Below are 27,949 nucleotides of genomic sequence, written 5' to 3'. Positions count from 1 at the left end.
CTAAGATAGAAAAACGTCAAAGAGATAATAATAAACCATAAAAGGAACAAAGATGGTCAAGGATGGCGAAGATTGACACGGATTGCAAACGATGAATTTGAAAAATTTAGGCATAACTTTTCAAAATGTGAAAACCGTGACTGAGCTCCTTTAAAGCATCCAATCCTTTTTCTTTGCTAAAACGATTCTCTCACGTCGGAAAACTTCCAATTCGAAATCGCCCTATAATGCATTGCAAACCTTGAGCATTCAGTAGGTCATGTATGCCTACGGAGGGTACGTAATTTACGTTTAGGTTTTTGTATGCTCATTTTTCAGATTAAAAGAATTATTTAAAGTGAAAAATGGTTTGACTACGTCGTTACATTATTTTTTTTGAAAATGCCAAAAATTTGGGTCGGTGAGAAAAAAAGTGGATGACCTTAGTCGCCAAATGGCGACTTCAGGATTTTTTTTAATTTCGAACCCTGCTTTAACTAATGTGATGATTTTATCGCTTTATTCTCACTCCTTGAAGATGATAATCCTAAGCTTTAATTTAATCTTATAAATGACAAATGTGAGATTTGGAAACGCTTTAAATGATTTTTTACATTTCTAACTCAGACAAACGTGTTACAAAGATTTATTTAATTTTCATGTTGCTCTGTAAAGTAAGACAACGCGGTGGTCAATTTAAATCTCTGCTTCCTTGACTAGTTTTCATTAAATTAACGCCACCTAAGAAAATCAATGAAGTTTTACCACTGATAGATCATTATCTAACTCTGAATGCTGAAAATGGCATTCCCTAGCTTCTATATTGTAGATTTCTAAATTTTCTGGGGGAGGGGTGCATGCCACCAGACCCCCTATAGGATGAGGGGCCTTGCGGCCCCTAACTTGTCACAGCCGCCTACTTCAAAACATTTTGAAACCCCTGCGGAGGGAGATTAAAGGAGTAGGAAAACCACAAAATTAAATCTATGTAATATATAGTTTTTTCCCTGGAATTGCAAAAAATAACGAAATGCAGCTCCCGGTATTTCGGGAAATTAAGTGCGTGCAAAAATTAGTAAGAATAAGGTGTTATTTTCTTAGTGTAACATCTAACGCAAGCAAGTTAATTAATCAACTGATAATTTAATTTTGAGTTATCATGTTCATCTTCATCATCGATCGTTAGCAATAATTTATTGCATTATACCACTTACCAAGGGTAAACAAATGTTTTATTTATTTAGTTATGATCCTCAGCTAAAACCCTTCATCAAAGGGTACTATTAACGGTCACTTACGTTTCTGGATATTATTTTACATTAGTTTTTAGAGGTAACCAGTACACATGAAATCATTTATGAATGACTTATTCCACCAAATTTTAACTAGCTAGCAATGCCTGCATTTACCATTGATAAGGCCCGGTTCAGACGCCGTACTTCACGTTAGTCGAATTGAATTCAATGAATTAAGTTTATGTGAAGCATGGCGCCTGAATCAATTCGAAACGGCCGGATTGAATTCGGATCGGCTCAGCTGTTCTTCACGCCTGGCTCAGCCGGAAATAACGGCTGTGGACCGGCTTTGATTTAGACCCTGATCTTCACGAGCCGAACCACATACATAAATTAAATTTAATGTATTTTTAATGTATTTGAAGACCTGAGTAGGCGCAGAAGTATAAATTGTGCGTCAGGGCATCCAAATGGCGGTTTTCGCTCGTCAGGGAAGTGGACGATATTTGTACTTTATGTTTTCCTGTTCTCGTGTGTAAACTAGCCTGAATTTCAGCCGCCTCCTCCGCTCGCTAAGTCACTCGACTTAGCGAGCGGAGGAGGCGGCTGAAATTCAGGCTAGTGTGTAAAAGTGCCGCCACTTTGGTAAACAGCATCAAAATTGATGTGTATTCATTATAGTTTTCTTGCTTGTATTTGAATTACGTGTGAACATTGCATTTGTAAATTAACCTGAATATTGCAATTGGGCTTTTTGCCCAAGTTGTGTTGTATTTCATGGCATACAAAAAGTTGGAAGTTGAAATTGTATGTTGAAATTTAAAAGATCATGTGAAGTACGACATTTGAACCAATTTATCAGTTGTCTTCTTGCAGTTAGATGTAAATAGACTGATTACGGCGTATGAACAGGGCCTAAGAGTCACCACTCCCAGTATATCCACAGGTTTACAAACAATAACCTGCTAGGTTGTTTCCTGAACAAATAAAATGTACCCAGCAGGTTATCATGTCAAGATAAGCTGCAAGCTGCAGTCTGTGTGACTGTGTTTCTAGTGCTTTAATATCTTCTCTCTTTAAAATCAGAAAAGTTCAATCAACTGCTCTTGGTCTGTGATTCACCCCCAAAACTGAAACTGAAAATTCTGGCTATTCGATTCACTTCTGCATCAGAGACTGGAGGTTTTTCATCCTTCCTTGCCTTGTAAACTGGCTGCCTTTTGGCAAATTTCTCAGTAAAGTTTTCTGTTGTTTGCTGATGAGTTTTCAAATGTTCTGAATGAGCTAAAAGTTTGGAATGTGAACTTTTGGTTGAAGAACCCAATCTAAGTGCCCTCATGTCCTCTTCTAGTTGCTCTGATGGGATGAAGAAATTTGGCAAAATAGCAGCGCTGGTCTGTTTAAATGAAGTATGATGGCTCGACAGTAAAGCCTGCTTTGGCCATCCCCTTGAATCTAAAGTGTTATATGAGCTATATTCATCTTCATAGTCACTTTCAGAAGTCATGACTGCAGTGGCAGAGTCAACAACAGTTGTCCCAATTCCAACATCATAGTCTTCCAAAGCCTGATCTCTATCCACATGACTCAGCATTACACAGTCCTCATCACCATTATCGTCATGATCACTGGCATGATAATCTATACCACGACAGTAAACATTAGTTGCATTTGCAGCATTATTCAGACATTCCATAGTGAATGCCGAAAGAGCACTTGTTAAGTCAGGCTTTTCAGACTGGCTACTTTCTGCATTATCTTCTTCTTCACTGCTAAGCCAGCTGTCTTTTAAATCAGCATACCTTGTGCTTTTTGTGTTATCCCTAACATATCCACTTACTGAAAGGTCTCCTGAAACATCGCTTACACTAAGCTCACTATCGACAGATGGCTGTTGTTCTTCAGCCAAAGTCCTTTGTTTCTCACTACTGAAGCTACCGTCTTCTATTGGATCATGCTGCAGATCATCCTTCCCTTTAAAACGAAGAATGTTATTGGAATTAAAGGCCCCTGCTCCATTATCTAGCACAACATCAATAGTTCTTTTGGTGGTTTGGTTGTGGTAAACAGAGGCATGAGCTTGATCTGTTTCTAGAGATGAGATCAGAGGCAACAATTTGCTTCCATCATTAGAGATCAAACTATTTTCATCATGCCTAAGATCGCTTTCTTCAAAATTTGATTTAGGCAACTTGTGTTCCATATCATGGACTTCCACTGTTTCCAAAGTTTTTAAAGGCTTATTTCCTTCAGTTGCATCTGAACCAGCAAAATGACAATGTGGTGGGTCAATGACAGGACGCTGTTCTTGAATGTTTCCAGGGTCACTCCTTGAATTACTTGATAGTAATTTGACACTTAAACTTTGCCGAAGAGCATCTAGTTCCTTCATGTTATGCCTAAAAAAAAAGTATTGTGAGCAAGAAATTCATTGAGCCTGCTCCCCTCCTGCTTTTCCTTTCTAACCCTAATCCTGACACAAATTTAAACACAGTATTTGCATGCTTTGGGGTAAATATTGCTGGTACTTGTACTCGAAAGAAATCCAATCCAGCAAGTATGAAAAAAGCTGAGACCTACCATTCACTAGATTGCCTCAAGCCGCTGTATCTAACTATAAATCACAACACCCTTTGTGTGCCTCTAAAGACTGCTTGTGAAAGTGGTTGACAGTTGTTTTTCGAGAAAAATAGTAATTACACTTTCAAAGCTTGATTTTAAGCTTTCCTGATTTTGTGAAGGCCATTCCTTTCTTAGTCTAAAATTAATTTTCTTTGGCCTTATTTATTGCCAATATTGGACTTAAATTAATATAAACAAGGGCAATTAATCTGTGCAAGTATGCAGATAAATCATATAATAATAATAATAATAATATATTGGAGAAATTCCAGCAAAGTTCTGCTGCTGGCCTTCAGACTCACGCAATCCTCATACTTATTTGTGCGACTACTTGTCAAAAGGTTGAACTATGTCATGCCAGTCACGTAAAGAGCAATATACTCTAAGGTTCTCAAACTAATATCCACCTCTAGCAGCTTTTATTTCTCTGTCCTCAGCATCCACCAAAATAATGTCATGCTGACAATTTTGTCTGGCAAAGTGTTCAGCAGCATTGAGAGTATTTATTTTGATGATTCTAGAACCTTTGTAAAATTACATCGTATTAAGGAGCTTAAATGAGACTTCTCAAAGTTTAGGCAGCTGTTAATTTCATTGGTAAGTCCACTCAGATTCTGTATGAAAAAAAAACTAAAAGGAATAAATGGAAGCAAAATACAGAAAAAAAAGTATTCAGTTCTTAATCAAAATGAAAACTATGCTGGCATGAAGCCTAAAACATGTGCTGTAGGGGTACGAAATGCCACTGGCATTTTAGTTCCTTTCTCCTTATCTCCAAAAATTGGCCATCAGCAGCAATGAGGAGTCACAAGAGGCATATGAACAGTTGTGTGTTTTGTGAGGAAAAGTAGCGTCTGTCCTGTTATTGATCATGAATTTTGCCACAACCTTGTCAAAGTAGCTGTGGATCCATGAGGCGATAGCCGAGTGGATCCGGAGACCACTCTGACAATGTTACGACGAAATTCACTGTCAATAACAGGACACACGCAAGAAAAACTGACGTCAATTTGTTTTTTACAATAACAAATCGTCAAATTGCCCGCTATCGCTTGTTGACGCATCCATTAATTATAAATTCATGTGTCTATCCGCTTATTGACAATGAAAATTAGCCAATGAGCGTGCAAGAATTTCTGCAGTTATCGTAAAATTTTATCTTTCTCCTTTTTTTTATTTTAACCCTTTGAATACCAAACTTTCGCCAAAAAAGACCGTTTTTAACCGTTTAGTCAGGTTTTTTAGCTGCCATGACGCTAAATAAGCCTAAGTTTTGCTAAGAAAGCCTTTTTTTACTAAAAGGAGAGCTTTTTCGAGGATCAGGTATAAAACTGAGCAAAATTTCAATTCCGGGCATGCGCATAAGCCATTTGCCATTAACCGTTCTCAATTTTGTTTGATGCCCCTTTCCTTTCTGTTTTTCTCGGCCCTTTTACACTGGCTACCTTTTGCATTGTATGTTCTTTCTGGCTGCCGTGAAAAGTTGGATGTTAATTACAGGCGAAGCCTAGAAATGGACCTTGATCAATCATAGGCGTAGTGGACCATTTTACCACCGTTTTTGCACCAAAACTGATAACGCTGTTTTTCGATTTGCGACGTCGGAATGTCGTCGATATCTAAACCTGACCACTGTGCAGAAAGGCCTAGCCTAGTACTACTATCTGCTTATCAAGAATGTCTGATGACGTTTAAATTGATGACGTCACAAGTGGTACAAAGAGCACGACCATTAATTACGCATATATGCGTAGCTGTTATTCAAAGGGTTAATCTATTCCTTCCATTTTGGTTTTATTTTACAAGGCTCACATTGGTATCAGTTTTATAACTGAAGTGGGCACCCTGTATGAATATTTTCAATTATTTATTATGGTCAATTATTTACAAAGTCAAGACCTACCACAAAAATCTTCTCGAGGACAACTAACAAAGCAGGTTTATCTCCAAGGATCTTTCACAAACCTTAACTGGGAAAACAGAAGAGATGTGGAGCAAACTGCTGGTGCATCAATTTCTCTGTCTGCTTCTTGTCCAATACTGTCATACGAGCATGGCCGGAAACTAGTGAGATCTTCCTTGTGATCCTCTTCCAGCTGACTTGACAGAGGATGATTGATTTGGAATCTGTGATCAGAGTCATTGGTCCCATGGCTGATTTGGAAAGAGGTCATAAAGGCAGCCTATAATGAGGATATTAATAACAAAGTTTAGCAAATATCCATTATGTCGTAGGAAAACTATTTATGTTGGATATTCAATCCGAAGCATAACTGGACTTTCCTGATCTGAGCAACAAGAATTCTACCTCAAATAACTTTGAACCACTTTCTCTTTTAAGATTCAGGCCTCAATCCCAGACAAAAAAAGTTGGGTCAAAAAGCAAGTTCTCCCCTCCCCCCACTTACAATGTTGATAATCAGGTGATTTTTCCCTTTTTGATGAAAAAAACCCCCAAAAAAACCGAAAAAAACCGCGACATTGATTAGGGGGGATGGGGGATACGTGATCTAGCTCAACTGTCCCAGCTACTTTAGTCTGGGATTGTCTGAAAGAGATATGCGAAGACTTTTCCAATGCAGGTAACGCCAACGATTGTCATGGCGTCACAGTATTTTAGAATTTGATTTCGGGTCAATGACGTACACTTTGTTTCTGGAAATTGGGCAGAATTTTCCTACGTTAATCTAGATTAAGGCTCGGTGTAGATATTCGTGGAATATAACTCGTAACCGCCTGTAATAGAACGAAATTTGTGATCTGCTTCAAGCAAAATGGCATTTTAGGAAAGGTTTGAGCTCGTGTCTATTATTTAAGATATTTTCTAGGATTATTAATTCGCAAAGTAGCAGATCTTTGTGTTGTTTCACGGAATAGTGTTAAATAAATTGACTGAAACCCACTGATATGCCTATACGTATACAGTTATCAGATAAATCATGATTATACGCGACACGACAACTTTCGGGTGCCATGTATGTAATTAACGCGCACGAATAACCACAACGGTTAACCACTTGAAAATCAACGTTTTGCAACCTAACCTTCGCTGTTCTTCCCAATTGGCAGAAGGTACAAAAATTTCTCACTTCACGTTATTTGAAATGCAAGATGGAAGCAATTTCTTTTGGTGGTAAAATAGTAGAGTTGGACACTTGAAATAAGGTTAACCGTTTGCCGAAGACAATAAGTTAACTACGTTTCTATTTCAATTGAACGGTTAACCATATAAACCTTCTCGCAAAGCTCTGTTTTGCTAGTTCTTGATCCCAGACAATGTTAAATAGCTTTTGCAATTCCTATAGAGCGGAAAAAGGTATAATTCGAATGACATGGAGCAGTTTGGAAACAAAATGTTTTACCACCATGGTTAATCGTGAGGGTTAATCGCGGCAGTCAACCCGATGACACTTCTGAAGTCGAGAACGCACCTTGCTTTATGCGCGTTCCGGTACTAGAGGAGAAAACAAAGAGAGACATGCATAATCAAATCGCGTTTAGGTAGCAGCAACGCTTTATTGCTGTCCACAGATAAACTCCGCGAAACAGCGAGGACAAGGCGAAAATATCCACTTGCTCGGTACCCACTTTTTCAACCGAATTTGCATCATTTCCGTTTCGCGCGAATCAACCACCCCTCTAAAGACGTAGACAAGGTCGTCTTTTTCAGTGAAGGAAATAGAAACATCCTTTTCAAACACAATATCTAGTGCACAGTTGGAATTTAGGGGCAAGCAAGTGAGCCGTTTGCCCCTCGAGAAGCAACAGGAGGTCATGTCATGGACTTATCAATCGCCTACTGTAGAAGGTCATTTAGAAAGATGACTTTACGTTCTTTAATTCCTACCCAGGTAAAATATGTCGTTACATGCTGTTTCTTTTTAGCAGCACTCGTTAGCTGTACCCGCGAGACGGTACATCTCCCCTTTCCTCCAACCTTTGTTACAGCGAGTGGTGTGACATTCTTTAAATTCTTCTTTCAGACAATCCCAGACAAAAATATTGGGACACGAAGCAAGTTCTTCGCTTCCCCCCACTTACAATGTTGATAATCAGGTCATTTTTTCCCCTTTTTGTTGAAATAAACGCGACATTGATTAGGGGGGATGGGGCATATGCGATGCAGCTCAACTGTCCCAGCTACTTTTGTCCGGGATTGTAGATTTTGCCTTAGTACAATATAGGTTCCGAGTTGTAATCCTGGTGAAGAATTTGTTCTTTTTATTTTTTGGTCCTTCAAGTATTGAGTTTCAAAATAATGAGAAATTAGGGGCTGGTGGTTTCAGTGTAGATCTCAAATTCAACAAAAGTGTCTTGTCGGCAAATCTCCAATAATGATATTGGCCACTTTTAATTTTCAGGGTGGTCATGGATTTTTTGGCTAAGCAGAAAGAATCCTAAGGAGGGCATTCTGGGAGAGTGAGACACTCCTGTAGAGTAGGTCATTATACTGACATACTTACATCTTGTTTTGGTGAATGGATATCTGTAGTTCTTGAAAGAGCAAAGCACCGTGATGGAGATACAGGGTTCACAGGTGAAACACCAAGCTGGCAACCATAACAGCAGTGAAATTGTTAGCAAGTGACACATCCAAATGGCTGATTGCATGAAACATGCTTAAGATTATTTTCTATCATTTTATCTCAAATTTTGTAATTCTCAGACCTAACTTATCTATGACAAATTACGTGAATGAAATCAAAGAGGAATCGATGGGTAATCAGTCATGGGTTCTACTGATTAGACGCTAATTTCATTGATTGCTTCTCAATAAATCTTGTGACTTGCAGATCATAAATTTAAGATTAATAAATACAACTTGTCCACAGTACATGTCACAATGCAAAATGTTATTTAACTTATCATGATCATCTGAAGTGCGACAACTGCCTACTTCTTCATTAGCATGCTGGCACTTGTTTTGTGCTGTAATGAATGGCCTATTTACTTTGAAAAAGACAACAGAAAGGTCTTTGATTTCTATGAATTCAGTTACTTTCCCTGATTAACCTTCAGTGCAAATTAGATCTTGGCGAGTGCAAATTTGACCTTTGATCTTCCCGACGCCACACCAAAAATTGTGTCTACCGAAACCAAGAACTGACTACCTGAAGCGCAGCTTCAGTTACAGCAGAGCTTCTCTATGGAATGATCTTCCCGAGGAACTTCGTTATACAATATCTTTAGACCTCTTCAAGAGAAGCATCAATAAATGGTTCTCTGCATCAGACACCCACATGCCAAATATGTAAACCAGTAAACAGGAAATCTTAAAATACATGTAATGTATTTCTCTCTTTTTTTCTATTAGCATACTGATATTTCATCTTTATTCATTATTATCATTGCAAACTATTCTCGACAAAGACCTATAACAGGGAAGTCAGAAGAAACAGAGAAATATGCTGGAAATTTGCTATGATTGTGCAGCATAATAACCTGGACTAACATAGGAATAATCATTGAAAAATCGATGGGCAATCAATAGGAAGTTAAGGAGTAATCAATACCAGAATGAATAGTGAATGAAATTGATGAGTAATCGATGTCATCAACAAGTAATCAATGACCAGCAATTATAGTCTTTGATCATCCGTTAGTGATGTACGTAATTCTAAAGGGAGGCTTGAGGATCCGTAAATACTGCAAATCTGGGAAATCTGGCACGATCATACATAGTAGGAATTTAAAAACAGAGCTTTCTTTCTACAGTTACATGTAGGCCCACCGCCCGCACTAGTCCATCACAAAAATGAAGCTTTTCGAAAATGCTTTTCAAACTGGAGGAATTTGAAAATGCAGGATTTTCGTTTTCGTGTGGACGGGAAACATTTCAAAAAAGAGCTTTTTGAAAACAATAGCATCACAATAATCATGTGATCCCTTACTGACTTTTTCCCAAACACAAATCCAAAATGACCGGTGATTGCTGCATTTTAAAATTCCACCGCCGTAGTGTGGACAGAAAACATTTGATGCATTTTCAGAGTGAAACCTCTGTTTCCAAATTCCTACGGCATAGTGTGGACAGTGTCTTAGCACAAAGCAGGGGCGGGGCAGAAAACTCCTGAAATTTTCGTATAGGCATCATCCAACAAAAAATGACGTCACATCCGGTTTAAACTGCGCTTGGCGGCTCGTTTCACAAAGCGAGAAAATGGCGTTTCCATTACTCACGATTTCCCTCTATTTGTAAACCATCAGTTTCGTTTCATTTTGTATTGAGGATGAAAAGATGTTGCAGACACATTACTTCGACTTTTTAAGCAAAAATTTCGGGAAAAGAGAAAAGTTTATTATTGTTTTGAAGCAAAATAACGGAGAGCCTTTGGTCATCGTCGGGTGAGTTTTACACATTTGCAAAACTGGTGTTCTTCCGACTTTTGGTTCTTGTTGTTCGTGATTTAGTGATAACAATAAGTGCAATAGCCTATAATGTTAACAACAACCTGGATGAAGTATTGCTGGCCATAGTTTGCACTGTGTACTGCGGGAACATAATTAACAGAAGCCGTTTAGCTCCGAAAGTCGCTGTCACCAGAGCTTTTGTTGCTCTTGGCTCACGTGTATTCGTAGAAGAGACAAGCTGGATCGCATGCTGAAGGTCAGTATCCCACATTCCCACATCTCTCCTTGAAGATTGTTGTTTTCAGTAAGATACAGTACATATATATTGGTACTTTGGGGTCATCAGTCTCTTTCTCTTTGGTGAGTGCTTTTAAAACGCCCAGTAAAAACTTGATTCACGGCATGGAAGCAAGATTATTAAGTTCTAGTCCTCTTTAAAAGTAATTAAATCAATTCTTCAAATCCAAGCCATCAGAGGGAATCTGCCATTGAAGGTGTCCGAAGTTAAGGTCCTGTTTAAGGACCTTCCCCTTTGAAAATCGTGGGGGTGTTCTTTGAGGCAACACAGGTCCCATTTATATGGTCTCGGGTACCCGAGATACCCTCCCCCTGAGGCAACTTTATCAAGTGTTTGTATGTGAAAATGTAGCCCCTGTAGGCCGAGTAAAAGTTGACCCTGCATGATTATTCATAACTCTTATTGAATAATCAAATGTGCAACTATCCCTCTTTGTTTAAGTTTCCCTCAGTCATTTGATCACAGTGGGTTTTGCTAAGTTAATTTTCTCTTCTTTGATACAAATTGCTACGTTAAATCTTAAATCTAGGCATTACGACACTCGCCATGCCGAGAGTTGTTCCAGTTAGGCGAGCCAAAGTGTTTATGTATACTCAAAGAAAAGTTGTTGGTTACTTAACCTGCCTAGGCGAGTCAACTTGCCCACCTGAATTGTCTCGCCCCCAAGTTTGTTCGTGATCCTCGTTTAAACGGTTGGTTGAATTTTGCAAAGAAATAATTGAAAAGCTAGCTCTGCCAGGGTAACTCGGGGAAAGGGTTGTCTTTGGTACACAAGAGCCATTCTATTTTATTTCCATTTTCCCTCTTCCTTTTCCAACTGATTATGCGAAATCTACTGTCCAAAATCTTTATGGGTACTGGTGTTTGAGAGTGTCATCTTTATCACTACTGTGGAATGTACCTCACCTTACAGCCACCCCCGTTAACACAGCCACCTCGTTATTATGGCCACTCTATTCTGGCTCAAACAAAAGCTCAGTCAGTCATTTTCTTATTTATTAATTATACAGTCAGATTTTTGTGGCCTGTTGGTGACCAGATTAACAGAATTCTGGCACGTTGTAGGAGTAATTTATGCAATTTATAGTAAGCAACAGGCATCATTTTGATAGTGAAGTCCCATGCATACATGTAACTCTTGATTATTTTGAGATTTTATCTTTATTATGTCATCAAGGCAATAACATTTTGATTCCTGCTCCAGCGGGAGGGGGAGAGGGAACTCTCCTCTATGTGTTATATATAGCTATGTGCAGCCCCAAAGGGTATGGTTATTCAGCCGTTTTGGTTGTAAATACTCTAGGGCAAGGCTTTTGCCCTCTAGTCTTTAATTTGGTATGTCTTTTAGAATAAGCTACCTCAATTTTCATCATTATCGATAAGACCATCAACAAAAGTCCTTCAAAACTTATGTTTAGGGCAACTGTAGCAGTCGCAACAGTCATAAATGGGGTAGGGAAAATCGCAGATTATGGTCTCAAATAGGTTAAGGGTTTAACTTTTGTGAAGAGGGCCGCACTGACCCCCTTGCTTGAGCAAATCAAAAGAGTACCTGCTGCTAGGTACTTTGTAAAAGTATAACCCCTCCAGAAGCCTTCACAAAGTACATGTAATATCGGGTGCTAACAATTTTTTGGGGGGCTGATTGAAATTTAGTATTAGATTGTACTGAACTGGTGCATATTTAATATACATTTATTTATATTTTCTGCACTTAGTTCACTTATTTTAAGACTACTCAGCAGCAACTAGTACCCCTTGTATGACCATGTGGTAACAGTATATTCCAAAAAAAAAAGTACGTGTATATATTACTATCCTGCCTGGAAGAGTGTGTAGAGAGAGCACACAATGCAGTGCTCTACTGTATGTCTTCTGTTAGGTATAATAATCTTAAATTTAGAAGACTCATATTGATCTTTTAGAATTCACAAAAAAGTTGATATCTTGACAACTCTCCTTTAGCTGTGTCACTTCATAATAAATTGGCAGTTTGGTATGTTGTAGCATAGAACTTTAATTAATTAAGTTATCGCACCGGTATCACAGAGGTCATGGGTCGGAATCCAGTTCACACCTAATTTTTTTTTCAGGCTATAATTTCACCTTTGCTTAAGTTGTGTATAGTTGCAATGATCAATCATGTCTTTATAAGTTAATTAACGTATATATGTCCCACTGACTTATACTTTAACATTTTATCTTAAAGTTTGTTTATTTGTTTTATTGTATGGTTCTAGACAATGTCCATACCCACCCCAAGGAGATTATTGGAAATTCCAAGGATGGGGAGGGTCTCAAAAGCCAAACTTTTTAAAGAAAAGTATTAATCAAAATTGGAATTTCCATAGGGATGGGATGGGGAGATCTCTGTTTAATAAATACATAAATAATATGTACAGACCCATTATCTGATGTGAAGACTGTGCAACATATCCTGGCCAACAAGTTGCCAAGGTGTAGCATCCTTGTTATCAATTTCAAGTACCAAATTAAAAAAGATCAGCATGTTAGATGGGAGAGTTGCCAATTGGGAACATATTTTTTATAGCCATATTAGTGTGTTGCCTGTAGAACTTAATAAGGCTACCAAGTTTCAATAATTTCTGCTGTATATATGGTCTGCACTTGATGTAATATTGGGTTTGGTGTATGACATCATCAGTCCTCTCATTTGCATATATTTTACACATTTTAAACTTAAATATCTCCAGAACTAATGCAGATATTTGCAAAGGTAAATAGCATTTGTAATCTATAGTGGAATTCTATTTGATACTCCTAAAACTTCTGAATCAAAGGGTAAAAATTTGATGATAGTAGCATGCCAAATCATTGAGTTGAATTTATGCCGCTGACATTTCCATGTACTGTAAGGTGTTGAAGAGAATTTTGGAGGGGAATTTGATGTGTTTATTGACTTGCCAGAGGTTGGTTGGTTGGTTTTGTTATTGCTTTGTCATTATCTTCCATGTATTTTTTATAAAAAGCAGAGTGATTGGTGGCAAAAGCAAAACTGGCAATATTCTCACTTACCTGTGTTTCTAAAGTCATGTTTTTAGGTTTTTGTGGTCAATCTATTAGTAGCTGCACTGCTTAAATTACAATAGAAAAGATGTGATATGGGTGGGTGGGTGGGTGGTGTGCTTGTGAATTTAAGAACCTCTGTGAAAGTGAAAACAAACTGTAGGTTTGAAAAGTTTAAAGCGGAGGTAAAAATTATACATTAATACATCTTGTTTATTAAGGTGGTATGTGAGCAAATACCCACTCACAGTGAGTCATTGAAACAATGACATAATTTATGTTTGTCTTTTCTTAGGTGGTTACCTCCTGGCATATACACCCCACACAGGCATAGAATGCTATGATTTAGATGATGCAACCTGCTTTCCCATGTTTAACATACATGTAAGAGTATCAGTGGACCAGTGTACAAGTGTGATTTCTCTACTGATAATGAGAATTATAATAAAGATACAAAGCCACTCTGGTGTGATTTATTTAATTATTCCTTAACAGTAAAGTGAACCAGTTAAACCAAAGGTTGTACTCTGTAAGATCAGGTGTAACCATATGAGGAAGTAGCAGATCCCATTAAAATAGTGCTCAATACACATATAGTGTAGAGCTGAGTATATGAGTAATAACGAAGAGGCAAGATTTGCTGTTACTCCGAGTTTCGTGCTTACGCACTCATCAGACAGTATTTATAATTTACAGTATTTACTGTCTGATGAGTGCGTAAGCACGAAACTCGGAGTAACAGCAAATCTTGCCTCTTCGTTATTACTCATAAGATCAGGTGTACAAAAATTAAATAGAAAATTTCACTACATTAATTTTACTAATTAAGTAAACTTCTCTGCAAAATATATTTGGTATGTTGTTGTACTGGTAAGAAAATAATTTTGAAATTTTTTATGGGAAATGTTTCCATTTAAAAATGTAGCTCAGATGCCACAACTATAATTCTCCTTTCTGTGGTGTTTTCTTTTGAGGTAAATTGTGAAAACAAATTATGTTGACCTACATGTAAGTTAAAAAAATATACAAGTAGTAGCTCTTCTGAAAAAAAAAAGTTAATTTGTTGTTGTGTCTTCCTGTTCATTTTTTTCCTTGAACATTTTTATTTTCCTAATAAGTAGTTTAGCTAGCGATAAAAATGTTTTGTTGTCTCTGAGACCATTTTCAAGATAAAAAAGTGATTTGCATGTAAAATTTGAATTTTTTGGTGGGGGGTGGGGGGGGGGGATGGGAACCTTTCAGAATTTCCCTACAAAGATCACAAGGTACAAGGGAAGGGGCAAAAATAGAATTTTAAGTGTTAAAACATATGTTTTCATTATCAGTTTGGGCCTCTCTGTGAAGTTGCAAAGTATACTTGAGGATAATGTTATACCCATTTTAATTCAAAATACAAATGGAAACTTGTATTGACAATCACTTAATCTCTTGGTACTGTTTTGTTTTTTAATAATTGCCTTTTTTCACAAAACAATAATTTGAACATCTTTGTTACACAAGCTGGGGGGGGGGGGGAAGGGGGTATTCTACAAAGTTTTAAAAGGAAAGGCCTTATCTCAAGGCCCATTACCCCTTACCCTTTTGTATACATTTGTACCATTTTGATAGAAATGGCACCTCTTTTGTCGACCTCACATTGCAAAAGGGTAAATGTACCCCTTTAACAAACCTATTTAAGAATACTGCATCCCTTTTCTATTCTCTTGGAAAGAAGTTAATAAACAATATTATAGAATCTCTTCATTCTGGTTGAGGAGAGTAAATAAGAGCTTTTCAAAAACATTTTAGAACCGGAAGAATAGAATCCCTAAATGACAGATTTTCCTACCCTTTCATACACCTCAACTTGTGAAATCCCTATCATTTTATACCTGAAGCCAGAATAAGTTACTCATCTTGAGCTGAGCCTCCCCATATAGGTCATTACAGAGAGCCTTCCCACATACACAAGTCAGGAACTCTTGACAAGTACTGTAAGTAGTGATGAAGCTGGCCTTAGACTGGTCTGAGCCAGCTTTATTTTTTTTTTTAGCACAAACTTGTTGCTCTTTGTCAATTTCTAGTACGAAACCATTTCTTTGTTGATCTGGTATAAGTTCACAGACACTAGCATCACTCTCACAACACTGACTCTATCAATGTCACTCACAGTCTGATTCTTCAGTTTCACTGCACCATGCTTCATCATCACTCATCATTGTTAGACATGAGTTTATTAGCTTGTAAAATTCAGCAGCCTGAGAGTGTCACTGTTGCTATTGCCTATTCCCAGACTTCCTTTTATGGCTAGATGTAGGGGCATGAAATTTTACTACTGTTTATGAACAATTTGTTTAGATGGCATATTTAAAGAGTGATGAATTACTGAAAATTGTCAGTATTGCTAGTGTTCTCTCATTCCCTTAGGGATTGAAATATCTTGATGTAAGATTACATAGATAAAGCACACTGAAATATAATGCACAATTTTTTAGTAACCTTTCCAAATGGGTTGCTAATATGACAGGGATTAATAGATAAGGAACTTGGTCTGCAAACAGGGCAAATGAGAGGGTTTGAAGAACTAAAAGGTGCATGCTTGACCTCAGTGGGGTGGGGGGGGGGGTTGGAACTTAGCATTGCTGACGTTTAACACTGTTGAAAAGGAAAAATAAATTTGACTTTAAATGAGAAAAAACCATGACATGTCCAAATTACTTAATTGCCATTAAAACTAATCCTCTTGCTTTTTTTTAAGGGGTTCACAGCCTGTCTGTAACGAAGCGTTTATCAATTAAGGGATTGCTTAGGGAAAACATATCTTGTTTAAGCTTCTTAACCAATCATAACATATTTTATGGCATCAGTTTGAGTCATGAGCATACACATGAGTTTGTGTTAGTGTCGATCGGCAAGAAAGTTCTGCAAAGCGCATTATGTGTGTGGGTCTGTTCTTGCAGTGATATGATTAACAGCGCTCGAGTACTCTCGAGTGTTTGGCAACAGTAAATTTAAAAAAAATGCGCTTCTGTTAATTAGGTTCCCCCATGTCTAGAAACCTGTCATTGTGCATTTTTCTTAGTGTAATGCCTACCTAAGAGAATAGGATATTTGAATTGAGTGCAACTTACCTAGAATTCATTATTTCCACACAAACGATGACTCCTGTGGAATTCAGTGAGGAAGAAATGGCGACATTTCGTGAAAAACACTCCTTCAAAAAAGCGTGCTTTTGAATAAATAATTACCCTGTCCTTCAATTGTTTATCGTGGCCAAATAAAACGCTAAAAATATCCGACCGATTGCAAAATATTGCCATTTTACTTACTGAGAGAACGATTATGCCATATTCAAATTTGATTTTGCCGCTCAGTGCTCTGTTTTACCGGATGTGACATCATTTTTTGTTGGATGATTCAGATACACAAAAAGTGCCAGGCGTCGCAGAGTGTTCTCCCCCACCCCTGGCACAAAGGTTGCATTTTTCTCCTATTTTAAAATAACAGGCACTTATTACTTGGAATGACAATCCCCTCAAGTCCCCCTGTCTCATGTATTTTTTTTTGTGAAAATAATCTTACATTTAATTTCCACATTTACTGTCAAACTTATAAAACAGTGAACAAATGAAGACTGTCTGGAATGTTTATCGTGTTGAAACCAATCTCAAGTGTGATCTTCAGACAACAGAGAAAATGGAAAAACCCATCAGTCAAGAAAACAACTTGCTTTGTTTCAATTCATGAGCTCTTTCTTTGTTATACAGAAAGTTAGGTAAACACTAATGAAGAGGGTTTGGGTGCTTTTAATGTGAAACTCAGAAAACCGTAAGAAACAACAAACAACAATGGTAATAGACCAATTTCGATATATTAAAATTCAGCCTAACACATTAGACCTCAGTACAAGGCTCTTGGGAATAAACCCCACAAACTGTGTAGTTATTATCCAGAGCCTCATGCTGAGGTCAATTATGTTAGGCTGAATTTTAATATATCGAAATTGATCTATTCTTTTGTGGTTTTGAGGTTTGCTCATGTGTCCTGATTTTTAACATGGTTGGTCAGTATACACAATTATTGACCTGTCAGAATAAAATTAAGGCATTCACAGTATTTTGACTTGCACAGTAACATGAAAAAACAATTTTTACAAGCGCAACCAGCAGCGGAATCACTCAAGCACAAACGATGCAAATCAGTTGTACTGCCTGATTGCCTGATTATAGATGCTAAACAGATAGTGCCATTAGTTTGAAAAGCGATGATGAATATTGACATAAATAGAAGTCTTTGCATAAGGTTTTGTATTGTGTAAATCGAGTATAAATTCATTTGGGAAGTAATAACAAAAATTGGGTGTTAACTGTTAGCAAAGACCTATTCCAACATTAACAAACATTTGAAGTTACTGTTGTCAGGCTGTTCAAGGTCTTTGATCACTAAACTAGTCTACATGCATGCCTAAAGGATTGAAACTGTTTGCAAAAATAAATTGAGTCACTAGTACAAGCAAAGATGATAGCAAGGTTATGTAACCATGCATGGCAAAACTGCCATAATTTTATATTTTCTACAATTCCTATTTGTAGCCATGTCAAACTGACCGTTGTTTGCCTGAGAAGTGGTCACGTCCGTCAGCTAGTCAATTTAGTGTGTCAAAATCTCTCAAACCATCTACTGGATGTGGCTCTCGGTATGAAGTCACAGCTAGTATATAAAGATTGAGGGTATATCTTAGGACAAAGCGAAAACCAAAAATCAGATGGAAACCCATCCATTTTCTGTAGTTTCTATGGTCTGAAGATCTTGCTTGTGATTGGTCATAACACAATAAACAACCCAGACATCTTTTAGGTGTCCACAGTTTTATAAGATTGACAGTAACATTGTATTACCAACAGGACAAAATTAAGCGTACAAAAGTTCTCGACAGCAAAATCATGATTAACTCATGTTACCTTGATCTGTCCTTGGCAGTCTCCATTGAAATCAGTCACATTGTACCAGCCAATTAATTGCCTCATACCTGCCAACAGTGGTGACAAATCAAACGACACAGATCCAATAATACGGTGCTCAATGGCAAAGCTGTCTACCCTTCTTCCAGCAGACTCTGGTGTTTCGGTGGGTTCACCTATGAAGGAATCATAAACAATGTTTATTTTCCTCTGCATGGGACTCTTAAGTTCATAAGTACAGTTCACTTGCAAGACTTCCCCCAACTAGTAAAACAAAATCACGCACTAGCAACTTTTTTAAGAAGTTAACCTTAACTTCAATTGAACCCATCACTAGCCTTGGTGATTAAACTTGTTATCCTACCTCCTGTTACAACAAAAATATTTTGACAGGGCTGAGATCACTTACAAAGCACAGAAATAAGGACACAGTAAAAAGTGAAAAACTTTGCAGTGAAACTAGTTGGGACCTGCTAATTAATTGCCCATGATTTATAACTCAAAACCCTTTCCCTTGGATTTGCCCTTGAGTCAGTTACTAACAACTATTTCCAACTCCCGCTATTTTTTGTTTCTCCTGAGAGTTCCAAATAGTGGGTTTCAACATTACTGTATTGTTGATAGAGGTTAAACTAAGGAAAGATGTAGTTCATTTGTTAATTATATAAGTTATTTTCAGTCAGATAATTGGATGACAGCTGAGAAGATGTTAGCTCAATGCAAGCAATTAAAGGAACTACTACAGATACCTTTTTTGTGTGTTTCGGGGGTATGCCACACCTTGAAGACAAGATCCTGAAGGTGTAAAAATTATAAAAAAGAAATACAAAAATAACGGTAGTTAAAATAACATTTTTGACAAAATTTATCCTGATTCAGTTATTGGATCAAGTAGTCATCTTGTATTGTCAAAATTCGTATAAATCATTCAATTTTGATGAAGGGATAACCTTTTCTATTTATTAGTCATGTCTGGGGAGGAATTTTTTAGGGAAGCAAGTCAAGCAAGGGTTTGTGGATTAAAAGCCTCTGGAGGTAGCAACATTCACTGAACTCTTAACAGTTATGATTAGGTTAATTGAACAATTTTGTTTGGTCACCATGTACAGCACAAAATAATTTTAGACTTTGTCTTAGAAAATTTGATTTCAAGCCTAATTTTATCAAGACGTGATTTTAACAATTCGAACAGTAGCTTAATTTATTAGATCTTCAATGGAACTGTTCCCAGTAAGACAGCTAAACGTCATGCAGTCAGAAAAAAGTGGCTACAATCTTTCCTGTAAAACTGTGAACACCAGAGAAAATTTCTGGAATGTTTATTGTTTCGCGACCAATCAGATGTGAGATGAAACTGCAAAACGTAACTGTCAAATCGCAACATGATTTGGTCACAACTTGACACGCAACAACGAGCTGGCTTTTTCTTCCATGACAAATCTTCAATTTTGCTGTTTTCAAATACTAAAATTGTTTGACCTTGAATGGTGAGAAAAGCAAGTTTAAGATGCCCCAGCTAGAATTCACGAGATATCTCTTGTCCACACGTGGTATTGGACTGACAAAATCCAAAGTTGAAGCAGTAGCCCATGCCAGAGAACCTGAGTCTGTAGCAGAAGTGAGAAGTTTTATGGGAGTTGTGAATTCCAGTGCAAAATTCATTCCAAATCTGGCCACAGCTGCAGAACCACTTTGACAGCTGACACAAAAAGGTGTAATATTCAAATGGGATGAGAAACAACAAGAAGCGTTCAAAGATCTGAAGGAAACACTAGCAAGTGCTGAAACATTAGCCTACTTAACAAGGATGCCAAAACAAGAGTCATTGCTGATGCAAGTCAGGTAGGACTAGGTGCTGTTCTTGTTCAAGAGCAAAATGGCAAATGGAGGCCAGTATTCTACGCAAGCAGAAGGCTAACGGCAGTTGAAAGAAGATATTCTCAAACAGAATGAGAAGCTCTAGCTTTAGTCTGGACATGTGAAAGGTTTCATGCTTATCTATATGGAAAACATTGGAGTTAGAAACTGATCACGAACCACTTGATCTATTCAAGTAAATCTCAGCCTTCTGCGAGAATTGAACGATGGGTCTTATGACCTCAGCCATGAGTTCACAGTGATGTATCGTTCAGGCCCACAGAACATACCTGATGCTTGTCTCCCCTAACCCAAGAAGTTTCAAATGAAAGCAAAAGTGCGGCAGAAGAATACATTCAGTATGTTGTAGAGAATGCAGCCCCCAGAGCTATACCTATCCAGGAAATCGAAGAAGCATCTGCTGAAGATGAAGAAATTGCAGTGTCAAGGAAGTGTGTTCAGACCAATGATTGGACTGCTGGTGAAACAGCTTTAAAGCTGTGAGAAACAAGTTAACTGTGTTAGGAAAGATAGTCTAGGGAGGAACAAGATTAGTCATTCTGAAGAAACTTCGCAGGCAAGTACTGGATCTGGCACATGAAGGCCATCAGGGGATTGTTAAGACCAAGCAAAGACTCTGTACCGAGGTATGTTGGCCCAGTATAGACCGTCAAGCAGAATAGAGGTGCAGAACATGTCATGGTTGCCAGCTTGTTGGTAAACCATTGCCCCCAGGATCAATGAAGAGAACAGAATTGCCTACACAGCCATAGCAAAACCTCGCAGCAGAGCTGCTACGACCCCTTCCAATGAGTGAATTTCTACTGGTGGTTGTTGATTATTTTAGTCCATTCTTTGAAGTAACTGTAACCAAATCAGTGACATCTGGCAAAATGATTAGCTGTCTGGAAGCAATGTTAGCTACTCATGGACTACCTGTGTCAATAAAAACAGACAATGGTCCACAATTTGTGTCAGAAGAATTTGAAGCCTACCTCAAAGACAACAACATCGAACACAGAACATCAACCCCATTGTGGCCACAAGCCAATGGTGAGATAGAGAGACAAAATAGGAGTCTGCTGAAAGCTACGTGGGTTGTGCACAGCGAGGGATGTGACCCAATCAATCAACTTTAATTAGAGAGGGTGACATATGACAGTATAAACTGCTTAACTAGTGGCCCTCTGTGCTAAAAATCTAGCACTGGCGAATGTAATTGCAGAAATTCTTGCTCGGTTGCAGAAGCACACCATATACAACTACTGGAGTGAGTCTTGGTAAATTGTTATCTGCAAGAGAGATTTGCTCAAAGCTCCCAGGTTTGGAAGAGTTGCCCTCAGCTAGTAATGACAGTGAAGTTTTGGACAGAGATCCTAAAAGAAAGCAAAAGGATAAAGACTATACTGATAATTTGAGAGGTGCTTGTGATTCTAACCTGAAAGGAGATAAAGTTCTTCTTCAGAAACCGAAGTCAGACAAGCTGTAACCAATATTTGAAGCCACACCCTATGAGGTGGTCAACAAACAAGGAGGTTATGTGGAAATGAAGTCTCCTGCTGGCGTCCTCTTACAAAAGAAATGTTACTCACCTACAGAAGTATGAGGAGGATAAATCACAAGAAACAGCAGTCAGCAATCCTAAATGAATATTATTTAGACCCAGAAACTAGTCAGGAAGAGGAATCAAGAGTTTCAACTCAGCATTACACGTCACGGCCCAGGGGCAACTGGCAACCTGAGAGGCTAAAAGATTATGAACTCCGTTAAGACTTGTTTACATGATGGACATTTCTTGAGAAGGACATTGCACCGTCATAAGTATGCCATTTTTGTATAGATTTACGTCCTGGACATTGGAGCACTTTTCTTTGAGTCAGTAGCCATTTTGAAAAGGTTATAGTATGTATTGTTATTTTGTTTAATTAAGAAATTGGACTGGACAAGTTATTCGAAAAAGGGAGAGATTGTGGTATCGATGATGTAATCGTGTATGGCCGAAATGAATTATGGTTATGATTAAAAGCACATGGTCAAGTGTTGAGTTGAATCTGTATTGCGTGCACTTATTTCGTTTAAATCCAGACGTTTCATTGACCGTGAAACACTACAGTGGCATAAGGACTTGTTGTGTGCTAACAGAAGTTTTTTCAGTGTAAAACAAGGTGGAACTTGTTGTGAATCATTACCTCTACTAAGTGTTTTAAAAGATATCAAAGGAAGAACAGCTATAAATGTTTCATTACTGTAGCAGTTACTGACAATATAAAATGGTGTGTTGTATTCCCTAAGAAAATAATCATGTGCACTCGAGGTCTACGAAAAATGCTACCGGATGCACCAGCAGAACAAGAGTGCGTTTAGCAATTTCTAATGATCTATATTAGAATTAAAAATAAGACTAGTAGTAATCAGAGATTATGAGAGTGCGTTCGACGCTCTCACTTTAATATATATATATCGTAAATAAATGATTTCACTAGCTGACTTTGAACCTTTGTCTAATGCTAAAATCAAATTTTTTCAGCAGCAACCGAGGTTTTACAGTCAGATACATGTATGCATAGTGTCAAAGTCCATGCTGGTGAGGAGGTCACGATTTGCTGATACGTTGCGTGATGCCGCCAGTTTCTGTAGACTCTCAAGTTTCATAGGATATTTAAATCACGTACATTATTCTAAGCTAGCATTTGTAATCAAGTGCTCCTTTCATGTGGTCGTTTATTGTAAACAAACTCCGTGCGACTAATTCGAGTATTTCCCCTGATGAAGAAAGTAGTCTTATGGATCTTGCCTTCAGAGTACTTTTCCACTGATCCCAAACAATAAATTTCGACCAGATAAAGACTGAGCTATCTGTCGCGACTGGAACTAATCAACAAATGCAATCAAAATGTAGCTGTTCAACGGTTATCATCCCAAAGCCAAGTCGTGTTAATAAACAAGGACAATTCCCTCAGATTTCGATAAATGCTACCGTTGAAGCGTTAAAAATTCGCCAAAATCTAACGCTGAGAGCACATAATAGCGAAGCGTACAGCGACTGAATGGAAAGAAGTCAAAGAAAGATCCATCAGAAAGATGAGCTCACATGGCCTGCTCACATACTCACATGTTTGCCACATGTCTTATCACATGTCTTAGCATTAATGGTACCAGTTTACCAACTATGACATGCCCCTGCAAAAATCAAGCGGGGTGGCCATTTTGGTGTCCTTACAGGAATGTGGTTTTTTTGGCCTATAACCATGCACAGGTAAACCAACTCTGGAAAGCCACAGGTCAAAATTAGGTTTGCATTCCACTTCGTCAAACGCAATTATTAATTTTGTTCTCAATTTCTAAAAGGTCATAATGGATGAGGCCGAAGGCCAAATCAACTGTAATGTCATAGAAATCAGGAGTGAATAATCTCTTGCTTTAGTAGAATTCTAAGTGAAGTTTACTTCAAATAACAGTTTCTATTTATCTCTCTATGTAATATTAAACTTAACTATTTAGATTAATAGTGTAGACTGAACTGTCATTTGAAATTGCAGCAGTGTACACATGCTCAACTCTGTCATAAAACAATGAATGTCTTCTTTTAATCTTCTCAGTAATTTAATTATCCATTTGTATCAAAATGTTCCTCTAAAATTTTCCAAAACAATAAAATGTTGCCATTTGTAGACAACCAACAGCTACTGCACAATAATAGCTGAGGGGGTGTTTATATGAGAAAAATCAAACCCAAACCCAGATGACTATCTGAAAAATTCATCAGTACCAACTCTCTTGGATTATGTGGGAGTCTTCCATATACAGTAGTGTAGTAGTAACAATCAAAATAGACTGTTCACAGTCCCTTATTTTTCCGTGAGATTGTAGACGTTAATCATTGAGCTCGACGGGCCGCCATCTTGGTCTCTTGATGCAAGCAAAACTGGGGAAAGTTCAAAATGCCCGTGGGTAGTGGCGGTGGGGTTAATAGTGTGGGGGTGGCGGGGTGGAAAAAATAGGGAGACTGTAACAGCTTCCCTCTGTCTGGTGTTCCCTGCATTAGTTGCTCCAGCAATGGCAACACCTGATTGGTCGAAGGGACAATAGAGTTCATCAGAACGTAGCAGAGCGTTGACAACTTGAGTGACAGAAAGTGACATTCATCACTTCGCGGCTCAGGCCAAAATGGCATCAATTTCAAGAGAATTTTCTGGAGAATGTTTTGATTTTGGTCATCTGTCTGCTTCTTGTCTTGGAGGATTGGTGTTAAAGTGTGAGCAAAAGGAGCCTGGTTCTCGTTTACTCGAAGGAAAAGATCTTTTGGTGGTTCTTCCAACTGGTTTTGGCAAGAGTTTAATATATCAAAGTTTAGTTTTGGCGAAGGAAATGGCTGAAAGCTCTGTTGGTTGTTCTTATTTCCAACTGAAATTTTACAATTTAATGCCACAAAGACGGCACACATCTGAATAATTGGAATTCTCTGCTTGCTTTGACGCTTTTTTTGGAGTCAGAGAAGAGTTCTCCTGTCCCGCATTCATTCGACTCAACTTAGTAAATCTTCAAAATGTCTCGAAATTCACAACAAAGTAACATGTATTCATATCATCATCTCTGATTTGACAGGTTTTTTCTCAGGAGAGGAGATTGTTAATTAATTTGATTAACGGAGGTGCCAAACTGGCGGCCACGCCCCTTGAACATGAGACAGAGTGAAGCTGTTACAGTCTCCCTATTTTTTCCGCCATCCGTGCCTTCCACCACCCCTACCCACGGGCATTTTGTACTCTCTCCAGTTTCGCTTGCATTAAGAGACCAAGATAGCGGCCCGTCGAGCTCAACGATCGACATCTACGATCTCACGGAAAAATAGGGGACTGTGAACAGTCTACAATCAAAACAGCTCAAGTGTTCCACCTGAATCTGCCTAATGATTATTTGTAAATCAATAATTGTGACGATTTTTTTTGTGTCATTTAAGACACAAATGCCTCAAAATCTTTTTGATCTCCCTTGTCATATGTATTGCATGAAATGTGTCTGTTTCACAAATATCACGAGTTGGCTTACAAGCCTTTTGGTTTTTAGGTTTTGTTTCACATTTACATTTTCTTCATCACGTTTCTAATATGGCTTGTGTAATGTCATCTTGGATGGAATGATAAAGCCATGCATGTGCCACCTGAAGTAGAATTCTACTTCTGTAATAAATGCTAAGAGCCTGATGTCATTTTATTTATTCCTTCATAAGAAATAACACGCAAACTGTGGTGATAAACATGACAATAAAACGCATGTTAAAAGACAAAGTTCATTTACTTGATGTTTCATATGTTTGAAGTAAATGACTTTGTTTTTTAACATGTGTTTTATTGTCATGTTCATCACCGCAGTTTGCGTGTTATTTCTTATCAAGCTACGATGGCCAAAGAAAACGAGTATTTATTCCTTCATAATATCATACCACTAATTCACTCACTCGAAGACTTTCTTGCTCATGATATCCAAGGCTGTTGCCTAAGGAAATTTTTAAGGAGCCCAAGCCACATTTTTAGGAGCTCAGGATAAAATTTGCCGTGGTCAATCTGGGGGTTGGGAGGTTGGGGAAGATGGGGGGGGGGGGGGGGTGGAGTGAATTGTGGAATTTTAGGGGAGGGGACTGGGGGCAGAGAATTTCTATGAGACACTAATATGGTCCAACATCCATCAAATTTTTGAAATAAAGTGTTCAGCAAAGTGATCAGGTCATAACTGAGAAAGAATGCTATTTATGGTCACACAAATTCAACAATTGGTGTATCCATGCAAGTTGTTAGAGACAGTTTGCCTTACCGTGCCCCTCTGTACCCCCCTTGGGCGGGTCACGTGATTTCTGCAACCATGTGCTCTTGGCAGTTTGATGTGCGTTGTTTGTGTGTAGGCGGAAAGTTTGCTTTTACCTTCGCCTTTTACTTTCTTGATGTTGACATCTTGATTAGGCCTGAAGATGCCCAAAAATATGTAAGTGGTTGCTCATTTGCATTGTTTTTTTTGTAATTCAATATTTGTTCGAGTCGCAAGCTTTACATTTGTAACTTTCAGCTGTACCGAACCGACGGAAGGACGAGTAACAGAATAAACATCTTCAGTGTACAATTTGTTTGTGGATTTCTTCAACATCGAACGTACAGATATTTGGTGGAAACTCTGGATTGAAGTTCTCGATTGTGGTCACACAAAAGGTTGTTGGTTGAAGTTCATATTCTTGTGTGCTGCATCGGATTACATTTTGTGTGTTTGGAGTTTGAAAACCGAGTCTGTCATCGACGTTTGTGGTCTGGCTGTTTGTCATGCTTGGTTTGAGTTCTGCTAGCAAAATGTACCGTGGAACGAAGGAGCCGCGAACGAAGGAGCCTGTCTGAGGAGAATCTTTGTGTCAGTGCTTGGCCTCGAAGGAGCAATGTAACTTTGGATTTACATGCTGTCAATTTGGAGAAAGTGGCGGTCTTGAGAAAACAACGTGGCGGCTACGCGTCAAATCTGACAAGGAAGCAGGATGAGTTAAAATCTTTGTTGGACAGTGGAGCAAGTGTTGATCTCGTCCAGAAAAGGTTGGAACAGGTGAGAACAGCTCTTAAGGATTTATTTCACTTTAATGTTAAATTAATTCAGTGGCTGGAAAAGGCTGGTATGCCAGAAGAGGTTCCCAGCGCCCAATTGTACTATGTCGAAGCTGAAAACAATTGTAGTGAAGTGTTGAAATTAGCAGACCACCGCGTGAGTGTGTCATGTGCATTAAATCTCTCAAATGGTCGGTTAGAAGACAAACTTAACCCAGACGATAGTATCAGTCAGACAACTAGGAGTACAAAGAAGTCCTCTTCAACAACCGCGTCCAGTGCGCGGTTGAAGGCCGCGGCTAGAAAGGCGGCATTGATGGCATGTGCACAGGTCCTGAAAGATGGTTTGGAGCTCAAACAAAAACACTTACAATTGCAATATGACCAAGAGCAGTTGAACTCAAGAGCTAAGATTTCAGAGGCTGAAGCTGAGAAGAGTGTTTATCAGATGTTTGAGGAGAGAGATGGATTGAGTGATCGCATCAGTGCTATAAGAAAATCAGTTGAGAAGTTGCCTTTAAATGCAAACGCAGCAGAGTGGCCAACATGTATGTCAGGCAATTTGAAGAACGCAGTGTCTGATGCACAAACTCGAGGAGCCAGTGTTGAAGTAAAGAAGATGACTGGTGAGCAAGTTAAATATGCTAATATTGAAGGGAATGGACAGGACCCCCTTGCACAAGGCAAAGAACAGCATGTCGGTCCAAATTCCACAGTCTGTGATGAGCCACGCCTTCTTCCGATGATTAACATTATGCAGTTGCCGAAGGCTGAGCTTATAACTTTCAATGGAGACCCATTAGAGTTCTGGATGTTCATGCGTAGTTTTGATAATAGCATTGGAAGTGCTGCTATAGATGATAGCGCAAAGTTGAACAGGCTTTTTCAGTATTGTAAAGGAGAAGCCCTCAAAGTCATCAAGTGCTGTGCCGTCATGAGTCCTTCAGTGGGATATGCGAAAGCAAGAGCGCTGCTGAAAGAGAGGTTTGGAGATGACTACAAAATCTCTGAAATGTGGGTTAAGAAAGTCACCGAGGGACCTATTGTAAGACATGGTGAAGG

The 27,949-nt window shown here is 38.4% G+C and overlaps 1 protein-coding gene across 6 annotated transcripts in view; it reads right to left on the bottom strand.

Moving 5' to 3' along the window:
- Positions 1-477: 477 nt before the first annotated feature.
- The window catches only part of LOC110048328 (C2 domain-containing protein 3-like), a 280,755-nt gene continuing 253,283 nt past the window's right edge, over positions 478-27,949 (bottom strand). For all 6 annotated transcript variants that reach the window (XM_089272540.1, XM_089272539.1, XM_089272541.1 and 3 more), the window contains 5 exons: positions 19,202-19,247; positions 18,453-18,628; positions 8,300-8,386; positions 5,802-6,019; positions 478-3,613 (listed from right to left, as the gene is read on the bottom strand). In XM_089272540.1, coding sequence (XP_089128666.1) covers positions 2,311-3,613; positions 5,802-6,019; positions 8,300-8,386; positions 18,453-18,628; positions 19,202-19,247 — 1,830 coding nt within the window. In that variant the 3' untranslated portion in view covers positions 478-2,310. The remainder of the gene's footprint in view (positions 3,614-5,801; positions 6,020-8,299; positions 8,387-18,452; positions 18,629-19,201; positions 19,248-27,949) is intronic.

This window comes from Orbicella faveolata, unplaced genomic scaffold (assembly GCF_042242905.1).
Source record: "Orbicella faveolata isolate gen_17 unplaced genomic scaffold, um_ofav_v1 contig_35, whole genome shotgun sequence".
NCBI classification, from domain to species: Eukaryota; Metazoa; Cnidaria; class Anthozoa; order Scleractinia; family Merulinidae; genus Orbicella; species Orbicella faveolata.
This window is presented reverse-complemented; position numbering and strand designations above follow the sequence as displayed.